Source organism: Mandrillus leucophaeus, unplaced genomic scaffold, assembly GCF_000951045.1.
Source record: "Mandrillus leucophaeus isolate KB7577 unplaced genomic scaffold, Mleu.le_1.0 Scaffold509, whole genome shotgun sequence".
NCBI classification, from domain to species: domain Eukaryota; kingdom Metazoa; phylum Chordata; class Mammalia; order Primates; family Cercopithecidae; genus Mandrillus; species Mandrillus leucophaeus.
In genome coordinates, this window is record NW_012105464.1 from 3,108,574 (window position 1) to 3,134,692 (window position 26,119).

General features: G+C 37.4%; 1 protein-coding gene across 1 annotated transcript in view; it reads left to right on the forward strand.

Annotated features, from left to right (window-relative positions):
- LANCL3 (LanC lantibiotic synthetase component C-like 3 (bacterial)) overlaps positions 1-26,018 on the forward strand; it is a 102,848-nt gene extending 76,830 nt beyond the window's left edge. The window contains 4 exon segments of the mRNA XM_011996307.1: positions 3,599-3,722; positions 7,360-7,557; positions 15,492-15,699; positions 24,190-26,018. Of these exon segments, the coding sequence (XP_011851697.1) occupies positions 3,599-3,722; positions 7,360-7,557; positions 15,492-15,699; positions 24,190-24,349 (690 nt within the window). The 3' untranslated portion in view covers positions 24,350-26,018.
- The last annotated feature ends 101 nt before the right edge of the window (positions 26,019-26,119 follow it).

The window sequence follows — 26,119 nt, forward strand, 5'->3', positions numbered from 1 at the left end:
TTTTTTTTTTTTTTTGAACATGCATTTCAAATTGTTGAGAGGAGGAATTTGATTGGCATAGTATGCCTTAGGACACTGGCACACCCAAGATTTAGTTGCTATTCGCGTATTCAATCAATGCTGATGGGGAAGGGGCAGGAGGTGTTTGATGCCTAGAAAAAGAAATATAGCTAGCAATGACTGCCACTTCAGAGGCGCTGTAGGTAGGACTCTTGCCTTGGGAAAGAGTCAATGGTGGTTTGGTCTCTTTATTCACTTTTTAAAAAAGAAAGTCATCTCTCCTCTGCATGGAGGTAGTTCAGTCATAGCATGACTTTTAGGCAGGGCCAAGAAATATAGTATGAATTTTATTGCCCTCTTGTCTCTTCATACTCAGAGGCCAAACCAATAGGAATATTTCACAAGGTCAGTAAAGTGAATCAGTTAAACTAAACAAAATAATTTAAACCAAACCACCTCAGATTTGCTTTGTATTTTTGAGATATCTTCATTTATTTTAATTCAATGTAAAAAGAAAAGAATCTATTCCATCCAAAATATCAACAAATGCCTTGATCTTAGGGGCTGCAACTACAGGACAGGGAATAATTTGGGTTTGTTTTGGTGAAGGCCTGATGGCCAGGGAGTCCCTCTCTGCCATTCCTAGTCATTTTTGTTCCCCCACTGGAAATGCTGCTCCCTCATTCCCAGGATCTCAGAGTGTCTCAAAAGCACATAGGCCATCTTCTTGGAGGCAGTGGGTGTGCTCATGCATGTGCTCCTGTGTACTAGAGACTGGAGGGATCTTTGAGAAAGCAGACACACAGGAGAACAAGCTCAAGCCCTTACCCCAGAATCTCAACTCCCTTCTTCTTTCTGTACTATTTGTTCAGGGGTGAAAAATACTCTTCCTCAGTGTTCCCCACACACAGACTTTTAATGGGCTGTGTTTCTAGTTTTTATTTGCTGATCAATAAGCTGAAGGGTAGGTCTTGTCTGTTCCCAGAGATAAAGAACTGCATGTATAACTGGTCTCTATCCAGCTGAACAAGCGCTGGTTTCTCTTTGTTTTTCACAGTGTTTCTGAGAGATAAGAGGAAACCACCCAGACATGATGCATGACCATGGGAGGTTTTGAAATAATATTTTATAAACTCTTTCCCTATTCTAAGCTGTGGATTCAGGATAGAAAGAAAGGGGGATGGCACCACATATAGCATAAGTTGATTTTTTTCTGGGTTAAAAATAAGCAGGCAAACACACACGTACACAGACATGCACACACACACATAACATGTGAATAAATGTTCAACTGGGGAAATAATAAGCCAATTTTCAGTTATAGGCATGAAAGTCAAATAGGAAAAATTTTAGTAATGCAAATGAATACATCCCTGCAAATTCAGTGACTGCTTCCTACCACAAAAACTGCCTCTGTCATATGGATTCAAAATCAATATTGAGCAGAGCCAGAATATATTCCCAGAAGACTATGGGATTCAATCAGGATAGAGTCCTATTAAGCGCATGCCCTTCAGGGGTTTTAGCAGGTTTCTGAGAAAGAGGGGTTGATTTGAGACAAATGATGATGCAAGATTTTAAGTAGTTAAGATCAGTTGGCACTGATAAAGGCACAAAGAGTAAATGTTTTCAACAGCAAATGAAAATTCTGGTAGCAATTTGAATGGGTGTATTCAATCATTTAGGAGAAATTTGCTATTAAGCTAAGGAAAGAAGACTTGGAGCTGATATGATAGGACAGTGGGGATGCCGCATAGGAAGATAGTGTCTTCGGGAATGTTAGGAGGAGTAAACTTAAGAGACAGAGAGAGTGGTTCATAAAAGGGAAATTTAAGTTGAAAGCCATGACATCATTATTTCAGCAAACAGAAAAAAAAAAAAAAAAAAAAAAAAAAGGAGAAAGTTTCTTTCTATCTCTAGGCTCACGAGCTTTAGTTGCTCTATTGTAGACTCTTCTCTATATCTCATCTCCAGTGCTGGATGGTAACTTCCCTGTAGGGAAAAAATATGTCTTATGGTTTCTTGAATTTCTCCACAACACCTATTGTGGTACCTTACTGGAATAGTAGCTCAATAAATGTTAATTGGCAGAATTAATGAATGGTGCCCTCATGAAGTAATTATTTTTCCAAATTAAATGCTAGATTTTGGGAAACCAAAACCAGATTATACTTTTTCCTTCTAATACCAGGTAAATCAGAGGAGCAATTTATGAATTAAATCATTAGAAACTTATTTCAAAAGGAATTGGCTGGTCTAACGCTGGATATTGGATAGGAAAATTAAACGTGCCAGTTTTAGGAGAGAGGCCAAAATCCAACGGACTTTTTATTGATCCCAGATTCATTCAATCAGACTAAACTTAGATGTTTTTTAGTTTTGGTTAATCTGACCAGTACCTTTCCTGTGCAGGTCTACCTTTTGGGAAGATTGGCTGCATGAGAGCACAGGCCCTGTCTATCTTGCTCACTGTCATATCTCCAGCATCCAGAACAATCTTGCCTGGAATGTAGTAGGCGCTTAAGGAACAATCGCAGAGGGGAGGGAAAGAGAGAAGGAGGGAGGAAGGGAATAAAGAGCGAAGGGAGGGAGGGCTCTGAATCTCATACCAGTTAACCTGTCACTTATTTACTCACTCATCAGCTGTGAAGGACCCCCCTCAAATTCTGTGTTAGGCGCCACGGATACCAAAATTATGAGGTGCCACAGTGTTTACTCTCAAAAAACCGATAGTCTAGTGAGAGAGAAAGAGAGAGATCTAACACAACAGAGAGAGATCTAACACAACAGTGCTGTGCACCAGAGCAAATGTCACTGTCATAAAGGGAGTGTGCCAAAGGGAACATCTAATTTGTCCCAGGAAGGGCAGGATACAAAACACATGGCTAACCTGAGCAGAATCTTAATAAATGCAATGATGTTTTGAAGGCTTGAGAACCTTTTAATGTCTATAATCCTAAAACCTACTGGACAGATTGAATAAAACATGGAAGACTACAAGTCATTACATTTTAGCCATTCTCTATTCAGAGTCATTTTGATGTTAGAAGTTATTTTGTGTTGACACTATTGGACTTTGGTTTCATTCAGGTAGTACAAATGCCTAGAGTGAGTCCGTCATACTGCAGCTTATCACAGAATCATGGCTTTATAAGTACAGTCTTTATAAGCACAGTCTAAATAACACAAATTGAAGATCCATTGTTTGGGCCAGACCTACATCGTACACCAGGAGTAACAGCTTTATTAAGCATAATCAGTTAGGACTATTTGTTCTTTTCTGAGCAAATCCTTGTTCCTGTGACAAGGATTAATGATATAACAACCATAAGGTAGTCTTTGTATTTTATAGCAACCTATAGCAATAAAGTTGTGTGTTTTCCACCGAAATAGCAAGTTTTCTAAAGAGGGCAGATTTGACGACTTGACAACAAAGGAAGAATCAGTGGTAAAAAAAAAAAGAATAAATTGTGGTTGACTAAGTTTATTTACATATAGTACAGGAATCTGTGGATATGATGCTAGACTTCAGAAAATTCAGTGTCTAAGGAAAAAGGAGATCCTGCTTTGACTTCTACTTCTGGATTTCCTTATTCAGGTGCTGACTCCAGCACAGATCAAGTCAATTTGCCAGGCAATTCTGGACTCTGGGAAGCAGTATGCCATAAAGAAGAGGAAACCATTCCCCCTGATGTATTCTTACTATGGAACTGAATACTTGGGTAAGTAAAGGTGTTGGCATGGGCCTTTAGAATGGAGAAAGTCTCTAATATTAATACGGAATAAAGGCTGGAAGATTTTGTTTGGCCATAGGTCATTACGATTCATTTAATAAGAAATATTTTTAAATGTTCTTTAAAAACCTATACTGATAGATAACACAAATCACAAGTTAATATTTATTTTCATAGTCTACCTGACAGAAATGTAGCTATTTCAACAATTACTTTCACTCAAGACTAATATCTTTATTTTAGATTGTAAGCTCATTGGCCTAATTTTGCTGAAACATTGTGAAAACTTTTCACACACGATTGAAAGTAGTGCCTCTGAATAGAAAAGTAGGATTCAGCCACTAACATTTTAAAGTTTTTAATAGTAGTGGATTTATAACAGACTACTGCATTGTAATGGCTAATGGTGAGCTCTGGGCCATGCAAAAAAAAAAAAAAAAAAAAAAGAAATTAGTTATTCCTCTTTTAAGTCCTTCAGTGCCTCACCATTACTATTGAGCAAGATTTGCAAGGCCCTTTATGGACCACCTGCCTCTTTCTCTAGACTTAAGCTTTATCTTTACCCTCCAGGTTCTGTCCAGCATAGTCTCCCACATGCAGTGTTCTCTTTCTACCTTTGTCCATGTTCCTTTTGCCTAGAATGCCCTACTTCCCCCAACCCCTTTATCTAATCTGTAATAATTATACCCAGATTTCAAGACTCTGCTCAAACATCATTAATCTGCTGAAAAATGTTCTGTGCTTTTGGAAGAAGAGTTGTTGAATCCTCTCTGGAGAAATATTTACAAGTTTCAGGTTTTCTCCCAAAGCAAAACTGGGTAACATGCTGTCATCCTGCGCATACTTCTGTTGGAGCCCTTATTACACTGTAATTAGTGGCTTACCTGCCTAACTGCCTAAGCAGGCTTTGTGCACCTTCAGGATGGGAACTTTCTCTCATTTATCTTCGTGATTCCTAGACCTCACTACAGAGCTTGCACATAATTAGGGAACCCAAATGAATGAATGAATAGCTAATAAACAACTTCAATGAGTTTTCTCAAAGAAATTTTATATTTCTGTTTAAGTCTCCCCAAAATCAAGCCCTGAGACAAGGATTTGGGTGTAAAAGGTTTATTTGAAAGGTAATTTCAGAAAGTGTTGATAGAGGAGCAGAGAAATGAGACAAGAAAGAGAAAGAAGCTAATTGAGTATGTAATAATGAGCAACTGTGGACAACTGAGGCTCAGTTTCCCTAGGGAATCTTAAAGACTTTATAGAACACGTCTCAGAATTATTTCACCCAAGGGGTGAAGAAGCTGGGGTATTCTTCCACCAACTCTCTGCTTTATTGATTGGCTTCTCCTAGAGGTGTTAATTCCCTAGCAATTCTGTCCTGCCCCTTTGGGCAGGGCATGCTCCTGTGGCCAAAGAAAGCCTCAGGCAAAATGATAGATGCTTGAGATATGAAGCAGGAACAAAGAGGCATCTGAATGGTGAGTGTAGATGAGGTGATGAGCCAGGGCACTGACAGTTTCTGCTATAGTCCCCTAATCTATTCCATTCATTTTTCTGGTTTTATTTTTTTGAGACAAGGTCTCCCTCTGTCACCCAGGTTGGAGTGCAGTGGTGTGATCATAGCTCACTGCAACCTCGACCTCCTGGGCTCAGGTGATCCCCCTGCCTCAGCCTTCCAAGTAACTAGGACTACAGGCTTGCTTCACTATGCCTGGTCAAATTTTTATCCTTAAATTTTTTTTTATAGAGTCAGGGTCTTGTTATGTTGCCCAGGCTGGCCTTGAATTCTTGGCTCAAGTGATCCTCCCACCTCAGCCTCCCAATATTTTTCAGGTTTTCTTTAGAGAAATTAACATTCTGGCTTTTTACATATATAGCTTAAACTAGATTTGTATCTAGTGCATAAATATTTTCCTGAAAAGCAATCTTTTTTTTCCCAACAATTTCAAATCCAGCAAAATAAAGATATTTTCAAATTTCATGATCAAATTTTAAAAGCAATAGAAATTTTGACTGAATACAAACTGTAAAACTGTTTCCGGGGAGTCAAGAGTTCTGAGTATGGCAAAGTAAAAGGTGCCTGAATGCAAAAACAAAGCTTTAAAATTATAGAGTTGAGTTTAAAGAGCAAGCCATCAGAATATATTGACCTAGTACCACCCACTAATCAGGATTCTACTAACTGGGAATGAGTGAAAAATCCTAGAGGGACTGGACTTTTACCTTTGTTAAGCTAACTTCTTTTCCAAAGGCATGTTCAGGACTTTGCTAGTTCAATACCCATTGCTAGTTCAGAATTATCTTAGGAATTCTCAAGACTTTGCTCAGATGACACTCTCTGTATGGAACCTTCAGCATCCCCTCCACCCCGAGGCCAAGTTAAGCTCTCCTCCATTCCTTCTATTAGTCCTCTAGACAAACAGAATATGATTTATTATATAACTAAATGATTTATTATAAGGAATTGGCTCACATGATTATGGAGGCTGAGAAAGCCAGATCCAGGAAAGCCAATAATGTATACAAGTTCCAGTTTGAGTCCAAATCTGAAGGCAGGAGAAGGCCAATTCCCAGTTCAAAGACAGTCAGGCAGGACAAACTAATTTTTTCTTACTCAGACTCTTTGTTCTATTCAGGCCTTCAGTGAATTGGATGAGGTCCACCCACATTGGAGAGGGTAATGTGCTTCACTCAGCAAACAGGTTCAAATGTTATTTTTATCCAGAAACACCCTCACAGACACACCCAGAAGTGATGTTTAACCAAATATCTGGACACTCCATGGCCGAGTCAAGTTGATACACAGAATTAACCATCATACTCCTGGTACACATCTCTCACAGAGCACTTATCACCTCATGTTCTAATTATTTATTTACAAATCTGGCCATCTCACTGGAATGGATGGAAAGGCCTTCAAGGGTGTCAACCAAATCATGTTTATCTGTATAACCAGGGTTAGACAGTGCCTAATATGCAAGTGCTAAATGTAAAGGATTAAGTAAATGAATATCAATAACTAGTGTTAACATTACAAATGAGGGATTTAGTCTGTTTTGTGCAGTGATCTATCCTCTGTACCTAGAACAGTATCTTGTACAGAGTAGATGCTTAATACTTGTGTGTTGAATGAATGAATAAAAGAATAAATGTTTAGAATACCTAGACCAAATTATTTTCAAGCATTTTAGGAGCATTTTCATGAAAGCTACTGATATTTCAATTACAAAGTTTGAAAAGATCTCTTCTCTAAAACAGATATTGGTCAGAAAACTTTCTGTAAAGGGCTAGAGAGAGTAAATATTTTTGTCTTTCTGGGCCATATGGTCTCTGTCACAAATACAATGCTGCTGTTGTAGCCAGAAAGCAGCTATAGAAAATATGCAAATGAATGAGCATGGCTATTCTTTAATAAAACTTTATTTAGAAAAACTGGCAGTGAGCCATATTTGGCCTGCAAGCTATAGTTTGCTAGAAGCCTAGTTCTTAGGCAACTTAGTTATCACATTGCTATATGAGCTTTCAAGTAATATTGGCATTATCGTTTTTTATCCTGTCGATCTTTTCACTAAATCAAACTAGCTGTCCTCCCAATTGTGTGAATTTTATGCCTTGTTTGTTCATACAGGGGCAGCTCATGGATTGTCGTCTATTCTTCAGATGCTTCTTTCTTACCACGAGCATCTCAAGCCCTCAGATCGGGAGCTGGTATGGCAGAGCGTGGACTTTCTCATGGAACAGGAACAAAATTGCAACTGGCCACCTGAGCTCGGCGAGACCATCGAGAGAGAGAATGAGCTGGTGCACTGGTGCCATGGCGCTCCAGGTCTCACACACTCTGTTATCTAAAAACATTGCCTTTCATCTAGGTTAGCCACAGGGAGGTTCCTTTTCTGAGAACTGAGGATATCTCATCTTATGTCATTACTATGTGAGATAAAAGGGTTGAGATGAAATTTTTCAAAGCCAAATGTCCTGATCAGTAAAACAACTTCTGAAAATGGTCCTCTACATTTTAAAATATATGATCTATATCTATTTGTTTATAAAGTTAAACTAACATTGTCCAATAGAAGTATAATATGAGCCACATATGTAATTTACATTTTTAGTAACCTCATTAAAAAAGTAAAATCAGGTAAATTAATTTTAATAGTATATATTATAGTTCCCAATGTACCCCTAATATTGTCATTTCCATGTATATACAATTTAAAAATTGAGATACTTCACATTTTAAAAAATATTCAGTCCTTGAAATCCAGCATATACTTTATACTTATATCAAATGTCAATTTAGACTAGCCACATTTCAAGTGCTCAGTAGCTACATTGGATAGTGCAGATCTGGAGCCTGGCAATTCAAAATGTGGCCCCTGGAACCAGTAGCACAGACAACTGAGAACTTGATAGAAATCCAGAATCTCAGGCCCCACCCTAGACCCACTGAATCAAAATCTACATTTTAACAGTATCCTTAGGCAAATCACGTGCACTTTAAAGGTTGGGATGCACTATTCTACAACTCTTCTTCAAATAAGAATTTCCATCAGTACCAAACAAGATGTCTAGAAACATGAATAGCCATCCCCAGTAAACTCTGTGGAATTGAGGCTAGAAATTTAGCAAACCCTATCTTTTCCCACTTTTAAGAAATTCCATCACACTGCTAATTAAGCCTTCAGAGAATGGGTAATTTGAAAAAAAGTTAGATTCAAATAAATAAGTCAATATTGGTTAGATGGCCAGGGGAGAGATTTAAAATACCAAAATAATACAAAATTCTTAGATTCTGAGTCGATTTAATTTTCAAGGCCATGCTTCAATCCCACAAGCACAGTTTTAAAATATATTTGATTTCTCTTTACTTTTTCACCTGAGTTTCATTACCTTTTCCTCCCATTAATTAACGGTCTTTAATCCAACTATAATTTCATTTTGGAGGGTACAGTTTGAGTTGATGAATTATAATCCCTGAAAGTATAGTATTGAGTTGATGAATAATGTAAGTCGCAGTGTATTGGTCATATTTTTTCTGCCTGCTACATTTACCTATCGAAGGAAGTTCAAAATGTGTGCTTGTACCAGTATCCATGCATCATGTGTTATCTCTAGGCTAACTTTTGCCAGTTACGATTTGAGCCCATTTCTTTTTAATTTGACCTTTTTTGGGGAAAAAACAAGTTATTTACCATGCTGGAAATGATATTCCTTCTTGTTATGCTCAATTCTTCCATTTCTTATTTATTTTAATTATTCTCAGTGATGGTCTCTGGATATCCTCCAGGCATCCCAGCAAGGATCCTTGAATTTTGGAGACATCCCAATTTAAACACAGAATATCTTAAAAGGATTCAATGTGCTAGTAAAAGTCCTGAAAAAAGTGGGAAGATAATCTACTAAAATGAATGACTGGGTCAGTTAATTGATGTGGGTGTCTTGCAGGGCAATTATTCCATCCTTTATGTACACTAAATACCATCTGTCTTTGTAAATCATTTATCATAACAGTGCAGCATAGGATTCATCACTTTGGAGACTATCTCCTCCTTTATCATTCATGTTCAGTATCTAGAGAAGATTAAACATAAGTTTTACAGAAAAATCATTCAGTCCACGTATTCACTGGACTACCAAAACGAAACCAATTCAAAAATGAATAGAAAACGAAGTGGGGCCCATTATTTCTACCAACCCCTACCCCCACCTCAAGGGTATTGATCTTTCTTTGAAGAGGTGCTCTAAAAACAGCATCAAGATTGATTATAAGTCTAATAAGTGCAGTCCAAAGACCACCAAGATTTTGCAGAAGTTGGCAACAGTAAACTCTCCAAAAATGCTATGCAGGAAACGAACTATAAAATAATTTTCATTTATTTAAGGAAAACATTTTTGAGAGTAGATTTATGAACAGTGCAGATGGTTTGAGGCAGCAGACTAATTCTGTGATTAAAAGCCTGCCAGAAATAATCCACAACGTGGAGCTTCATTAATGATACCTTATCTGTTCCTATAATTGTTACCTACTGATGCTCCTTCAACCCACCTCCACAGGTGACAAGCCTAGTTATCATTTATGCAGTGTAGAAATAGTTCTTGACTCTAAGTTAATAACTCCAGCTTCTAATTTCAGCTCCAACACTAACCAGTTTACTGATCTTAAGAAAGGGTCACTTTGTTTCTTTTGTGCCTTTGTCTCTTTATCTGTGAAATGAGCACTTTGAGACTGAGTAGCAGAACTCAATCTTTTGATCACCACAGACCCCCTTTTATACTTTGGTCCCTTGCCATTCCTGAGGGTTGTGCCCCAAGAGCTTTGTGAACAAGACGTTTTTAAATACCTTGTGTGGCATATAGCTTTTTTTCTCAATAAGTCCTGTAAAGTATTACAGGAAGATTTATGTGTCCCCTTCATAACCTTGACAATTCTAAAATACAGGACCAAAGTCATTTACAAAATCATTAAAACAAATGCTGTGGCTAAAATAAACTCAACTGCATTAGGTTACATCACTGCTGTGGTAACACTGACAGTGCATTTCCTTGACGCTGCATGAAGTACAGGTGTGGGTATTTTTTAAAAAACCCTCATTTTGTAAAGGCTCTTGGGTAGGTGACTTTGAATAAAGAACAACAAGGCTTTTGCAGTGCAGATATCATTGTTCATTAAGCTCTGTAGTGCACACTGTACAATACATGCCTCAGCAAAATTACACAACCCAGAATGGACCTGAGTGGTGATTCTCCAGTGTGTTGAAGGTATACGTGCCAAGTCTGGCTGTCACAAGGTCCTATTAGATCCCATATTTTCAAAAGTTTAGTCTCTTAAAACATATTTATTAAGTAATAATTAATTCCTTTTCCCAGTTGCATTTGGCAAAGTCATACATCATTGCTGACTCAGGCTTCTTATCAATGCACAATAATTAGTGTTCCTATGATGAAATGATGTGGTTCCTGATTCCTATCAAAAGCAAAGAAACCCACCATTGCCTTTTTTTTTTTTTTTTTTTAAATTAAGTAGCCTTATTGTGGCTTCCATTATGCTGGGTTAGGAACCAACAGGTTTACTAAATTTTAGTTTAGAAGTTCTGCAAGGTCACTTCCATGTAACATTCTGTGATCCAGGATGCAGGAAGAGGCTCTTTTACCCTGGCCAGAACCACAGGATCAATACCTTTTAAGCTGTCTGGGGCTTATAGCCTGGTATAGCAATTAGATCATCTCACCCTTCTTCCTTCTACATCTCTCATCCATACCCCAGTATCAGCCTGTGCTGGGTTGAGAAATGGGGCACTTTATGGTCAACAGACATGCATGAGGTTCATGGCATTTGCCAGACACCATGCCACACACTAGTGTGAAAAAAAGTGAACAAGATACAGTTTCTGCTCCTGAGTAGTTTGCACTGTATTAGGGGAGGCAGCCATGGAAATAGATAATTTTAATTGGGTTTTGTGTAAGTGCTAAAGTTTGTATAGGATCAATGAAAGCTCAGAGGGGTTCCTCATGCTGCCTCCAGGTCCGGGGAAGGCTTCCTGGAGGTTGTGATGCCTAAGGTAAGTTAGCCAGATCAAGAAAGGTACAAAGTTTGTTCCAAGAAAAGTGAACCACATTGGTAGTAAGAAGCATGAAAGCACTGTAGGTGGTTTGGTTCTACTGAAGTGAAAAGTTTCAAGAAGGGAATGGAGGAGAAGAGGTGGGAAAATAGAAAAGGAGCTCAGTCACAAAGGGCTTTCTGTGTCATGCTAAGACATCTGGGTAATAGGAAGTCATTTAGTAGTTTAAGCAGGAGAATGTCATGGTCAGATTATGGTCCTAGAAAGGTCACTCACTCTGCCACAGAATGAATTTAAGGCATGGCAGACCTGGGGACAGGAGGCTAAAGCAATCATCTAGGAAGGACACCTAGAGCCTGAGGGAGGCCAACAAGAGCAGGGCCTTCCCACCCACCTTCCTTTGATTGGCTGTAATGCCCTCCTTCTTCACCAAGCTCTTTCCTCAGGGTCTAAAATTAGAGCTTGGTATCAAGAGGAACCTGTAAGGGAGCAGGGAAGCAGAATAGGCCAAAGAGGAGCATGTCTTACCTGGAGACCAGCTTCACCCTGAGTCTGAGGAGAAGCTAAGAAACACAGATTATATCAAGAAGCTGGGTCTCCCTTGAGGCAAGGAAGCCGATATTTTGTATCCCTGTGTCATCCCTGTGAGGGGTGGCTGCATAGCATAGCCTCTCATTTTTCTGAGGGCAAATCTCTCAAGAAGATGCAGCAGTGAGCTTTGTTAGTTGCCAACTTTCACAGGAACTGGGAAATGAGGCACTTGCTGGTAACGTAAAGCTGATCCATGCAGGTCATCAACAGCATGCAGTACACCTTGCTAATTCCTTATCAACCCCCAATAATCAGGTTAGATGGTGTCACCGCTCTAATAGTCATTTCCTTCTACCAAGTGTGTGCTAGGGGCCGTCCTGTGTGCTTCCATGAGACTTCTATTTCCCCTCACGTAGTCTAATTAATACTTCCAGTTAAGCTGAAAAACACCATGAAGATAGAGACTTTTTAAGAGCTTAGCACCTACTACTGTGCCTGGCATATAGTAGATGCCCAATTAATATAGAAACATTTACCAAGTTCTGTAAAATGTCTCTTTCATTGGCTTTTGGTTTTTTTAAAGAAGCTTTTTTGTTTCTTTTTTTTATTGAGGTGAAATTTACATAATATACAATTAACACTTTATTATATTTTGTTTTCTCAACTTTTATTTTGATTCAGAGGGTACATGTGCTGGTTTGTTACATGGGTAAATTGCATGTCACTAGGGTTTGGTGTACAAAGGATTTTGTCACGCAGGTAGTGAGCATAGTACCAAACAGGTAGTTTTTCAACCCTCCCCCTCTTCCTACCCTCCCTCCTCAAGTAGGCCCTGGTGTCTATTGTTCCTATCTTTGTGTCCATGTGTTCTCATCACTTAACTCCCTCTTATAAGTGAGAACATGTGGTACTTGGTTTTCTGTTCCTGCATTCATTTCCTAAGGACAATGGCCTCCAGCGCCATCCATGTTCCCGACATGATCTCTTTTTTTATGGCTGCATAGTATTCCGTGGTGTATATGTGCCACATTTTATTTATCCAGTCCACCATTGATGGGCACCTAGGTTGACTCCATGTGTTTGCTACCGTGAATAGTGCTGTGATGAACGTACAGGTCATTGGCTTCATTTTTCTCTTTCTGCTAACAACCAGCTCACAGCTACCCTGTTACCTTCTTTAGGTCTCTCCTGACACCACTAAAATTGGCACATTTTGTCCATAATAATTACATTGTCATACAAAAATAAAAGCCAACCAATCCACAACAAAAACACTTCCATTGGTTCCCTGATGACCACAGAGTACAGTCCAAGCTATCTAATTAGATTTGTAAAACCATCCATAATCAGAACCCAGTCTAGTCTTGTTCCCCACTGGTCTGTTGGTTAGAACATTGCCCCACTAGCCTTCATGTGGCTTGTCCTTCCTGGCTCCATATCTTTGCCCTTGCTAATCTTGGTGCTAGATAGAATGCCCTCCCTACTTCATCTTGGGCCTGGAATTTTGTATGTATCCTTCAAAGTTCTGAAAAAGTGCTCCTTCCATTTAAGGCCCCATCTAACTATCTCTGTAGGGAACTTCCACCTTTCTTTTTTTTGTTGTTGTTGAGATGGAGTCTCGCTCTCTCGCCCAGGCTGGAGTGCAGTGGCGCGATCTCGGCTCACTGCAAGCTCCACCTCCTGGGTTCACGCCATTTTCCTGCCTCAGCATCCTGAGTATCTGGAACTACATGCGCCCGCCACCATGCCCGGCTAATTTTTTGTAGTTTTTAGTAGAGACGGAGTTTCACCGTGTTAGCCAGGATGGTCTCAATCTCCTGACCTCGTGATCCACCCGCCTCAGCCTCCCAAAGTGCTGGGATTACAGGCATGAGCCACCGCACCCGGCCTGGGACTTCCACCTTTCGGATTCCACTAGTATTATTGAGAGAACCATTTATTTTATGTTCCAGCAGCATCATGAACTATATATCCTATTATGTATCAGTCATATGCATATATTTTTATCTCCCTTTTTGGAGAGTGCCTTCCTGAAGGGTAGGAGTCATGTTTAGCATTTATTTAATATCACCCAGGGCTGGAACTGACTATATAATTTGGGAGGCCCATAGCAAAATGAAAATGCAAGTTCTTTTTAGAAAAATTATTAAGAATTTCAAGGTGGTAATAGCAGAGCATTAAACTCAACATGGGACCCTTTTAAGGAGTATGGGCTGTAGGCCTGCACAAGTGGCATGCCCATGATGCCAGCCTTGCCTAGAGCTGTGCATACAGTACATAATCAATGACTACTGTCAAATGAGTGGACGCAATGAATGAATGAATGTATGATTAAATAAGTTCAGTTCTTTCAATATCATCCTTTAGTTTGTGCAAGATTCTTTGTTCCTAAAACTGAAGTAGGAGAATGCTGTAGGTGAACATTGTCAGTAGTTGACTGGAAAGCACTGACTGAGCAAAGAGCTTGTTGCTATGTAGGTATTAATCACAGGGTATATTAAAGGATAAACTTAAAAAGAGTATGAAATCATGACCCTCATATAAATATAAAAAGAATATGTATGAACCATTTTACTGAGCTCATTATTTAATGAGGGAGAAAGGTGTTACAACTGTTTCAAAGGAAAATCCAGAGTAGACATATTTATATAGGCCATTAGGAATGCTGAAATAAGTTTGCTTAATAAATGCAAAACTGGCTTCTTCCGCAGAGGCAGAGGGAAGTCAACCTCTACCAGACAGAATGTGAGCTTCTAGGGACAAAAAATATTTACATTACTATCAGTTTTCTACAAGACAATTTCTATCTCTACAGAGTTGTAAAATAGCCTATAGGGTCAAAGCAGTGAAAGGCAATGATAACTCTGATTGATGAAGTAGTCAAGATACCAGCTATATTTCAGTCTTTCACACTTTTTGTATAGGAGAAAGGTAGGCTATGCAGGAGAGAATGTGATCTTCTGATACCAACCTCCTCACTGAATATGAACACCTAGAACTTGGGGAAAATCATTTCTATTAATAGCTGTTGCTTCTCTTGTTTCTCTTGTAATTGATACTACTTTTGTTGAAGAGCTTTGAAGGAACAGTTCTTTCCTTGGAACAATCAGGGTGGGAAGGACTCACTTCACAGCTAAAGTAGAAGTCTTAGCAAGGTCCTTCTGGAGCATTGTTTTTCTTGGAAAGACTCCCAGTTTTGCTCTTAAGAAAATGTGTATAGTTATAAACATTACAAATTTTAAACTACAAATTCATTACAAATATTTAGCCATTTCAAATAACCAAATATACATAATGCTTACTAGAGTATGTGAACCCATTATTAAATATGAACCCATTCATAAATTAAATTTAAGATTTTATCAATCTATGTACGTCAATAAAAATGTTGCTCTTTCTCCCAGGGCCAACCCTGCAATACAATTAAAACAAATTAAAATCTCACCAGGAAAATAAGATTCTCTTAGAGAACATTCTAGCACCTTCCTACTCAAAGTGTGGTCTTTAGAAGAATGCTTGTTAGAAATGCAGTGTCTCAGGCCGCACATCAGAACTACAATATTAGAATCTGTGTTTTACCAGTACTCATGAGCTTTTTATAGTTCTAGAAGTTCTGCTCCAAAGTATTAAGTCCTGAAAGTCACCTCTAATGTCTTTGATGTTTTCACAGGAATTGCCTATCTGTTTGCCAAAGCTTATCTAGTTTCCAAGAAACCGCAGTACCTGGACACATGTATTCGATGTGGGGAACTCACTTGGCAGAAAGGCCTGCTAAAGAAGGGGCCTGGGATTTGCCATGGAGTAGCTGGCAGTGCCTATGTCTTCCTGCTGCTGTACCGGCTCACGGGAAACTCTAAATATATCTACCGAGCTCAAAGGTCAGCTGTTCTTTATGGGTCTCTTTTTTTCAAAATTTTAATCTAATTATTTTTCTGAATTAGTAATACAGTCACATGGTTTGAAAAGTGTAAAAATAAATACATCAACTGTGCCTTGTACCCATGCAGTTGACTTACCCTAGAGACAGTTTTTTTGGTTATCTTCCCAAAGATATTCTGTGTACACGGTGTATAAGTAAATGTCTTAATCCATTTGAGTTGCTATAAAGGAATACTTGAGGGTGGGTAGTTTATCAAGAAAAAAGTTTCCTTTGGCTCATGATTCTGCAGACCGTACAAGAAGCATCACTAGCATCTGCTTCTGGTGAAAGCTTCAGGAAGCTTCTACTCATGGCAGAAGGGGAAGGAAAACAGGTATCACATGGGGAGAGAAGAAGGGAGAGAGGAGGAACGTGTCAGGCTCTTTTTAACAATCATCTCTGGGAACAAATGGAGTGAGAGCTCACTCATTACCAGGAGGATGGCATCAATCTGTTCATGAGCAATCTGCCTCTATGACCCAACCGTCTCTCACTAGGTCCCACCTCCAATACTGGGGATCAAATTTCAACAAGAGTTGAAGGGTCAAATATCTAAACTAAAATGTATATATATATGTGTGTGTGTGTGTGTGTGTGTGTATTATGGGGATATTTAGGTTATTTCCAATATTGTGTACTACAAATAATGCTATGATGACTAATCTTGTGCATATATCATTTGCACATGTATAGGTATATCTGAAAGATAAATTTCTAGAAATGAAATTGCTGGGCTATATATATATATATATATATATATATATATATATATATATAGACAGACAATATAAAATTTTCCTCTATAGTTTATTCCCTGTAAACTTGATAAAGATGGAACATCTACTATATACCAGACAACATTGCTTTTAATAGATATTACCTCTGACTGGTAAGCTGGGTAAACTGGGCCAGGAGGACCATAAATGAACTATAAATAATCTGATGAAAAGCACAAGTAGGGGCTTCCCTGAATGCAGAGTGGCATGAAAGTGGCATTCACTTTGAAGGGACTTAGAAGCCGTCCATAGCCATGAGTGGTTACAAAAGATATTGTTTTCCTGTGTGACACTTAGGTCTTCTAAGCCAGAGTGGTCTCTCATGCCCACCCATGTAGTCTGGTTCCCATGAATCTGAGCTGTCACTTGGCAGAGGTGGGAGGGGGTGCTAGAGTAGCCCCTGTACCATTGTGAAGATTCCCACTGAAAGTGTACAACTGTTGATTATCAAATTGATTGTGTGACATTTAACGAATCACTTATTAAAATGAGCTAAGTGACTGTTAAGTGACCTTTAACAAGGTCATGCAACCTTTAACAAGTCACTTAGCTCATTTTAACAAGTGATTCTTAGTTTCTTCATTCATAAAATATGGAAAATAGTGCCTACCTCATAGGAATGTTTGGTAGTTTAAACAAGTTAATATATGAAAAATCGTTTAGAAATAATGCTTGGCGCATAGTAACTGCAATGTAAATGTTCATTGTTGTTAGTATAAATTTGAGTTTTATAATTCCAGACTTTTCTTTATGCATAAATGTATGTTCACATAAATGTATATGTGTACATATATATTTTAATGAGCTCCTACTACTATATATGTATAATAGTTCTATATGTACTGTTTGTAGCTTATAATTTTATTTATTTATTTATTTGAGAAAGGATCTCACTCTGTCACCTAGGCTGGAGTGCAGTGGTGTGATTTATGGCTCACTGTAGCCTGCAACTCATGGGCACAGCTCAGCCTCCTGAGTAGGTAGGGCCACAGGTTCATGCCACCATATGTGGCTGATATGGGTTGGATATGTTTCCCTACCAAATCTCATGTCGAATTATAATCCCCAGTGTTGGAGGTGGGGCCAGATAGGAGGTGATTGGATCCTGGGGACAGAGTTCTCATGAATGGTTTGGCACCATCCCCTCTTGGTACTATATAGTGATAGAGTTCTCAAGAGATCTGGTTGTTTAAAAGTGTGTAGCACTTCCCCCTCCCCTCTTGCTCCTGCTCTGGCCATGTAAGATGTGTCTGTTTCTCCTTCACTTCCTACCATGATTGGAAGCTTCTGCGGCCTCCCCAGAAGCAGAAGCTGCTGTGATTCCTGTACAGCCTGCAGAACTATGAGCCAATTAAACCTCTTTTCTTTGTAAATTACCCAATCTCAGGTATTTCTTTATAGCAGTGCAAGAATGGACTGAAACAACAACTACTAATTTTTTTTTATGTAGAGAGAATCTCACTATGTTGCCCAGGCTGGCCTTGAACACCTGGTCTTAAGCTATCCTCCTGCATCAGCCTTCCAAAGTGCTGGGATTACAGGTGTGAGCCCACCACCTCCCCGCTATATTTGCAGCTTATAATTTTAAATGAACAATTTTTAAGGGACGCTCTTTATTTCATTTTGTATGAATCTATCTCATTTTTTAAAAAATGGCTATGTAGTTGTTCACTATGCGTGTACCATAATTAACCAATCCTTAAATAATGGACACTTGACATTTGTGTAATCTTTACTAATACAAACAAAATTTCCCCAAATATCCAATATATACATTTCTGTGCACTTATGAAAGCACTTGTCAGAGAAATTTTAGAATTGAAGTCATTAGGTCCATAGGTATTTCTTGGTCTATAAATAGCCTGTCTTTATCCTTTGCCCATTTTTTTTCCTGTTGTGATGCTTCTATTCAGGATTGTAACTCTTTGTCAATGCATGCTGTAAATATTTTCCTGCTTTGCCATTTCTCTTTTAATTTTGTTCGGAGCCTTTGTCATACCAAAGTTTTAAGTGTTTTTCTTGTAAAAGTTTTCAATCTTTTCTTTAAAATTTCTAGATTTTGTGTTATGCTTAAAAAGACCCTTTCCCACTTCAGGATTAGAAAACTATTAATTTACATGGGCTTGTAATAATTTTATGATTTTATTTTGACATTAAAATTTTTTGATTCTGCTAGAAATTACTTTTTAAATGGTCTCGGATAGGTATCTATTTTTGTTTATTAAAAAAATTCTAATAGCATCTGTTGACCAGTTACCCTCATGATTTGAAATTCCAATTTTTTTATAAACAGTTTATATAAATATATGAGTTCCATAGTTTCCCCATATTCTACCTATCATTCTCTCATTTATTCTTTTAATTGTATTTTAGAGTCAATTTGTCATATTTTAAAAAAATCTTACAGAAATTTGATTGGAATTTCATCGAATTTATAGATTACTTAATGAGAATCAACATCTTTAGAATATTGAATTTTTCCATCCAGAAACATGGTATACCTTTCCATTTATTTAAGTTTAAACAAATGTCATTGGTAAAGTTTTGATCTTGTGAAGAAGGTCTTGTATGTTTTTTGTTAATTTTATTCCTGGGTATTTTATATTTCCAGGTTTATTGTGAGTGGACTCTTTTCCTTCATTATATTTTCATATCATTTATTACTGGTATTTATGAAAGCTTTTAAAACATACACATCACTGAAGTTTATCAATTTTAATACGTAATTTTTCATATAATATAGACTGTATCTTATAAGTATTTTACTTTTCATAAATATCATAATAATATATCTAGCTGCCTTAATGAACTCCATTACTATTTCTATTAGTTTTTTATTGATTATATTAGGTTTTCTAAATAGATGCACACATATCTGCAAATAACTATCATTCTGTTACTTCCTTTCTCATGTGCATGGTATTTTTTTCCCACTACATGGTTCTTCTCTGTAACAATGCAATCCTATAACAATGTTCAATAATAAGAGTGATAGTAAACACCCTTGCTTTTATGCTGATTTTACTAGGAATGCTTCTATGTTTTACCATGGTCTTTTATATTCACTTCTTATAATGTTTATCATGTTAGATTATAACACTTCTCTGTCCAGTGTAATCCAATGGCTTCCTATATGATTCAGAGTAAAAGCCAGTCTTTCCTATGAATGAAAGGTCCTACATGATCTAGCCTCCCATTACCTCTCTAATCTCATTGCCTACTCTTCTTCCTCCTGGTTCTCTCTACCACTGTGGCTTCCTTGTAATCCCATTAGGATGCCAGGTACACTCCACCTCAAGGCCTTGGAAGTTTTGGTTCCCTCCACCTGTAATGTTCACTTTCTACATATATCTCCAAGCTCCCCCATTTCATTCAGACTTTCACTCAAAAGTCACGTTCTCAGAAAGGCCTTTCCAAGTCAACTTATCTAATATTTAATGTTTAGAAAACATAAACTATTTTTCATGATATTTACATGAATGCACTGAAGGGCAAATACTAACTTATGTAAGTCTTCGATTTGAAGCTCTATTGTTTAGGAAATCTGTAATATAATTGATTCCTGGTTTCTTAATCTCCTTAGGTGCACAAATATGGAAAAAGAAAGTAATTTTGGATATTATCTAGGGTAGCGGGATTTCACCTTTGGGCTAAATTTCATCAGAAATGAATGAAATTCATTTATTACCTGTAAAGTGTATTAAAAGGGATCAGAACAACCCCTCTATTTTCTTTTTTGTAATTTTTAATATTTAATATTTTAAAAATTTGTGTAAATGTATGGGATTCAAGTGTAATTTTGTTATTTGGATAGATTGCATAGTGGTGAAGTCAGGACTTTAGGGTATCCGCCACTCAAATAATGAACTTTGTACCCATTAAGTATTTTCTGGCAGGCCAGTCCTAGCTTACAGAGTCTTGGATGTAAGATTTAGGGTCCAGGTCTCTTTGGACAACTTACAGTTCTCACTAACATGTAGAAGACTGGAAATGTGGAGGTAATATCTGAGTATTCTTTGGGCATTGTGTGAACAAAAGTTCTCTGAAACGTAATGTGTAGGAAAGAGACTATTCCAGTGAACAGTTTGCAAACAGAGGATACACAGCCTGTGGTGTAAAATGAAGCAGCCTTTCAGGGCTGGGTTTTATAGCAAAGTTGCCTGCCCAGGGTCAGGTCCTTTTATGCAAATAAAGGATTGAAACTCAGTTCTGATTGGTCAGTGCAGCTGAGCCCTGATTGGCCATGGCAGGTGACTCTGATTGTTTGGCTTAGGTGTGTTCTGATTAGTTACTTTCCAAGCTCAAAACCAGAAGTCTCTGTCACCTGTTTCTTCCAAATGGCGGGTGGAGGGCTGGCATATCTTGGCACTCACGACAGGAACTGGTTTGGAGAAAGAAAGGTCCTGTGATGCTTTTATAATGTTTTTCTCAGAACACAGAGTACATGATCACTCCCTCACCCAGCCATAGCTGCCTGGTCCTGTTTTAACTTGGAGCACCTCAGTTTGCCAAGGGGAGCCCATTTTGTCTGTTGGCTAGGGGCATACTTTAACAATTGCATGTTAAAAAATGTGTACCTCCCTAAAATGAATATTACTTGGTTGTCACCTATTATTTTTTAACATACAGTTGGATTTTATGGCTGCAGAAAAATATTTGACAACTTCTTAATTTTCTTTTATGCTTATTTAATCACTCGGGTTTTCTACCTCTTCTTTTTGGTAGTGCATATATTTCTATAAAACCATCTAGTTCTTATGAATTTTCAAATATTTGACATAGAGTTCTGATCGTATAGTTCCATAATATTTTTAATTTTCTATCTCTGTGGCTATGTGCCCTTGGTGATTTCTAATGCTTTTCCTTCCTGGTCAGCTGCACCAGTGTTTTTTCTATCTTGTTAATCCTCTCAAGGAACTGGCTTCTGGTTTTGCTTATTAACTTTTTTTTGTTTTCTCTTTTGTTTTCCACTTTTACCTCCTTTCATTTTGTTATGTTCTAGAGTTTATACATGCTTAATTAGAAAGCGTTCCATCATTTTATTAATAATAATGGTAACTCACAGATCTATGAATTTTCTTCTACATTCAGTTTTGGTCATAATCAATGGGTTTTGATATGAAATGTTTTCATATTTTATTGTGTCTTCTATTCTTTTTAGTTCTGTAATTAGCATGCTGACTTCCATTTCGACTGATAAAATTTTAGAAAAAAATTTGTTTAATTTTGCACCACTGGATCGATTTTTGAAATATTTTTCACAAATAATAACACACAATACAGGTCAGAATACAATGAAACTGCTACTCTCAGACATTGCTGGTACTATTTTAAGTTGCTATGTATCATTTAGGAATTATTTTGAAAAGCATAGAAAATATTTAGCATATTTTAAGTGAAAAAATACGGGATACCAAATCATATATACTTTAATAACATGTAATAATGCAACAAACAAATGAGCGCATGGGGGAAAGGTCAGAAGAAGAGCCAGCAACATTGTGGGTTTCTTTTATACTATGATTTTACAAATCGTCTTTTACATTTATGTTTTATAAATCTCCTTTTATTATATGTTTATGTAAAAAGTAATATTTTCTATTTATCGAATGCTTGCTATATTCTCAGAGCCTGATATATGGTATCCTTTATCTTTACATATAACACTATCCAGTTCTGCAACTTCACCATTTTAAAGTCAATTTGAGAAATTTGCCAAAGCCCTTGCTCTTTCTGCTATACCAGGGGTTCTTAATCTAGGATTTGTGAGTTTGCTTGACAAAGAGATTGTATCTCAAACTTAAAGGTAACATTTCCTAATGTTCTGAATGTAGGTAATAAGTCACAGAAGTATTAGTAGCTGTGACTTTGCAAACAATAGAATTCATAGATATTCTCATGTCATATTACTCTTGTTGCAGATATTGTAAAATATGTTATATTCACATCACTAGCTAGAAATGCTAGCAGTTATTAAATCCACTATTGTACCTTGGCATTTAATGTGTTAGCAAATAATACATATGTTATTATATCACAAATTTGGCTTTAAAATTTTTGTTGTGTTTTAATATAATTATTTTCCTTTGGAATCCTGTGTGGTTTATTTTATACACTTGAAAACTTTTTTTCTGAGGAGCCCAACTGAAGCTATATCATGATGCTGGCTATATTATTACAAATTTAGAAGTAACTCTTATGATGCATTAATATTCTACTGTTTAAAATTTTAAATTCCATTTAAAAATTTTTGCATATTCAGAAAAACAGTTATAGAAAAATTGTACCAAACAGAATTACAATCTGTTTCCTGCTGATATATATATATGTGTGTGTGTGTATATATGTGTGTGTGTGTGTATATATATATGTGTGTGTGTGTGTGTGTGTGTGTGTGTGTGTGTATATATATATATATACTTTTTTTTTGAGACGGAGTCTCGCTCAGTTGCCCAGGCTGGAGTGCAGTGGCACGATCTCAGCTCACTGCAAGCTCCGTCTCCCAGGTTCACGCCATTCTCCCGCCTCAGCCTCCCGAGTAGCTGGGACTACAGGCGCCCACCACTATGCCCGGCTAATTCTTTTGTATTTTTAGTAGAGATGGGGTTTCACCGTGTTAGCCAGGATGGTCTTGATCTCCTGACATCATGATCTGCCCGTCTTGGCCTCCCAAAGTGCTGGGATTACAGGCGTGAGCCACTGCACCCGGCCTCCTGCTGATTTATTTTAAGCTGCCGTATGTAATTCCAAAAGCCCTAAAAAAATCAAATAAATAATTACCCTTTGTAAGACCCCCTATGTAGTAACAGTAGCCTAAATTTATGACAGTGTCAGTGCTTGGGTCTTATCAAGCTGTGAACTCCAGCCTCTGGATTGGTGATTATTTGTGTTCTTGATGGGAATGAGTAGAGCAAGTCAGTAAAAAAAGATGATGTAGGTAATGGCACTTTGGAAGCTGTAAACTACTATAAAAATGTTACTTGTTAAAAATCATCTGAATAATATTTGTGGCAAATATGGGTTAAAGGAAAAAGGTCTTTCATAGGGAATTTAGAGGCCTGTGATTTAATTTAAGGTGGATGTCTCAAAATAATCTGTCTTGTAGCTGCGTTTGCTATTTGATGTTATCATTGTGAAGCTGCTGCCTTTTCCTACTCATCTTATTCCCTTGTTTGCTCACAGCACAGATTGTATAAAATCTTGCCCATTTATTTTCACAGTCTCTGCTTTTTTGTCACATATAAATGAAAACCCAGCTCAGAAGTAATATGCCTGCAGAAACACAGCATATTTACTTTTTTAAAGGAACAGTCACGTATCACTTTGCTTCTTTTCAAGATAAATAAAAGTAGAGCAATTTATCTGTCTTTTTTTACTTTAATTACTGGATGACAGAAAGAATGAAATCCTTGAAAATTCCAAACTGCTTTGCTTTGCAAACTCTAAGAATAGTTGGATTTGCTTGCCAGCATAATTTGTTGTGAAACATACACAGTTATATAATGGATCTTCTTCTTTTTTTTTAACAGAGAAAATGTGTTTCTTAAAATACTTAATTATATAATTCTGGAAATAAAATTATGCTAAAACTTTAATAGAAGAGGAAGAAGCAACCCAAGGTCCATAATATGGAAACACTCATGTAAACTGTTCATATTTTCTTCTTCTCTTAGGTTCGCTCAATTCTTATTTACTGAGGAATTCAAGGCCGGTTCTCGGGTCCTTGAAAGTATATACAGCTTGTATGAAGGCTTCTCCGGGACAGTGTGCTTTCTGATTGACCTGCTGCAGCCCAATCAGGCTGAATTCCCTCTCTTCAGCGTCTTTGTTTAGAAGGCTCCATCTTCCACTGTGGCCCTGCAGAGATCCCCTGAGCCAAGCCAAGGCAGTTTCCACATAAGCCACATTCAATGGTATCGCGACCATGAGCCTTAACATTGCCACCAGAAGGAAGGAATCAGGCAGGTGAAGGCAACATGATGCCAGATTTGAGAAAGGATCTGCAAAATAAAGATACCACAACTCATCTCAAAACTGCAGAGATTTAATGTTTCAGGGAATAGATGTGAAACAAGGGATCATAGGAAAAGGGGAAAGAGAAATGATCTGTTTTTCAGTTATGACATAGAAAACCAAACTGCAAGTGTGGACTATGACAAAAAAATATGCTAATACCTTTGCAATCTCAATGAGAATTTGACCGTTTGCGTGTGCCCTCTACCCTTAAATTCAGAAATAAAGACAATCAAAAATTAAAATAATTGCCCAGCTGAAAACTGCTATGAGGGATGAATTGTCAGGTTGCTGAAGTATAAAAATAAACTCGTGGTTGTCCTGTGCTTATATTTATTGAAATTTATGTTTTTTACTGAGTAAAGATATTTGCATATGAATCTCCATTTTTTTTCCATTACCCTGGGCAATTTAAAGAAATCATATCATAGCTTAGTTCAGATACTAAAATTTGAAGTTTTCTTAGACCTTAGAACATCTCTTTTCCTGGTTCCTTTTTCTCGTCAAAGCTCAATTAGAATAGCAAAATTTATAAGCTAGTAAACTTATACTATAGCAAGTGTTGCTGTCAAGTGTTTTTCTCCATAGGAAGTGTGAACTGCGTATTGTCTATTGTTAGTAATTTTTAAAATGCCTTTATGTACATAATCTTGATGGAGCTATTAGCTGAACTATAAAATATACTCTTGGTAAAAATCACTAATTTCAAAGATCAGGGTAACCACTACAAAGATGTGTCATTTCTGCCTTTGTTTGGGACAGGGAGACAGGCTGGGGAAGTTACCAGTGATTGTGGAAATAATTTTGCTCCATTTTATACTATTACATGAAGAGATGAGTGAATTCTGTGGTTGGTTACCTTACCTTCCAAGACACAGGGTCCACTAGAAATTGGCTGTAATACTCATTGAGCCAAGTTGTCATATTAAATTCAACCCTGCTGTAAACACATAGAAGTTGTGAAATTGCTTCAAGTAAACAATGGTTTGCAGAACACTATAGGAGCATCTGTCACTTCAATATGCAGAGCATGAGTTGACCCTTTTCCTAGAATTTGGTCAGTGGCAATTGCATATATCAGATTGAGTAGGAAATTGTGTACTTTATAAGACTTATTTAAATAGGCATTAAATATTGGATATATTATGTGTATGTGTGTATGTATGTGTGTATTCCATATGTATTCCCATGTAAATCCAAATACTTATTCTTTATTTCAGTAATTCTTAACTCGAATCATAGACTTTGGAATGAGTTAGGGAATGCTCTGTTGCCTACAAAGCAAACCTACAAGTGTGTTGGTGTATGTATGTGTATGGACCAGTTTGTTCGTGTGTGTGTGCTCATTTTGCAGGGATAAGGGTCTCTAGCATTCATAACATTCTCAAAGAATCTGACCAAAGAAAGCAACAACTATCTTTGTGTATTTTATGACTGTGTATGTTTGCACTCATTGCAATAAAGTAGGACAAAATGATTTTGAAATGCATACAACTTTTAAGTTTCCTGTTTCGTTTTTACATCCTCAGATATAACTGTATCAAATTGGCCTCAGTTGTTCATCAGTGAAAATGCTCAGTTTGGGGTGAT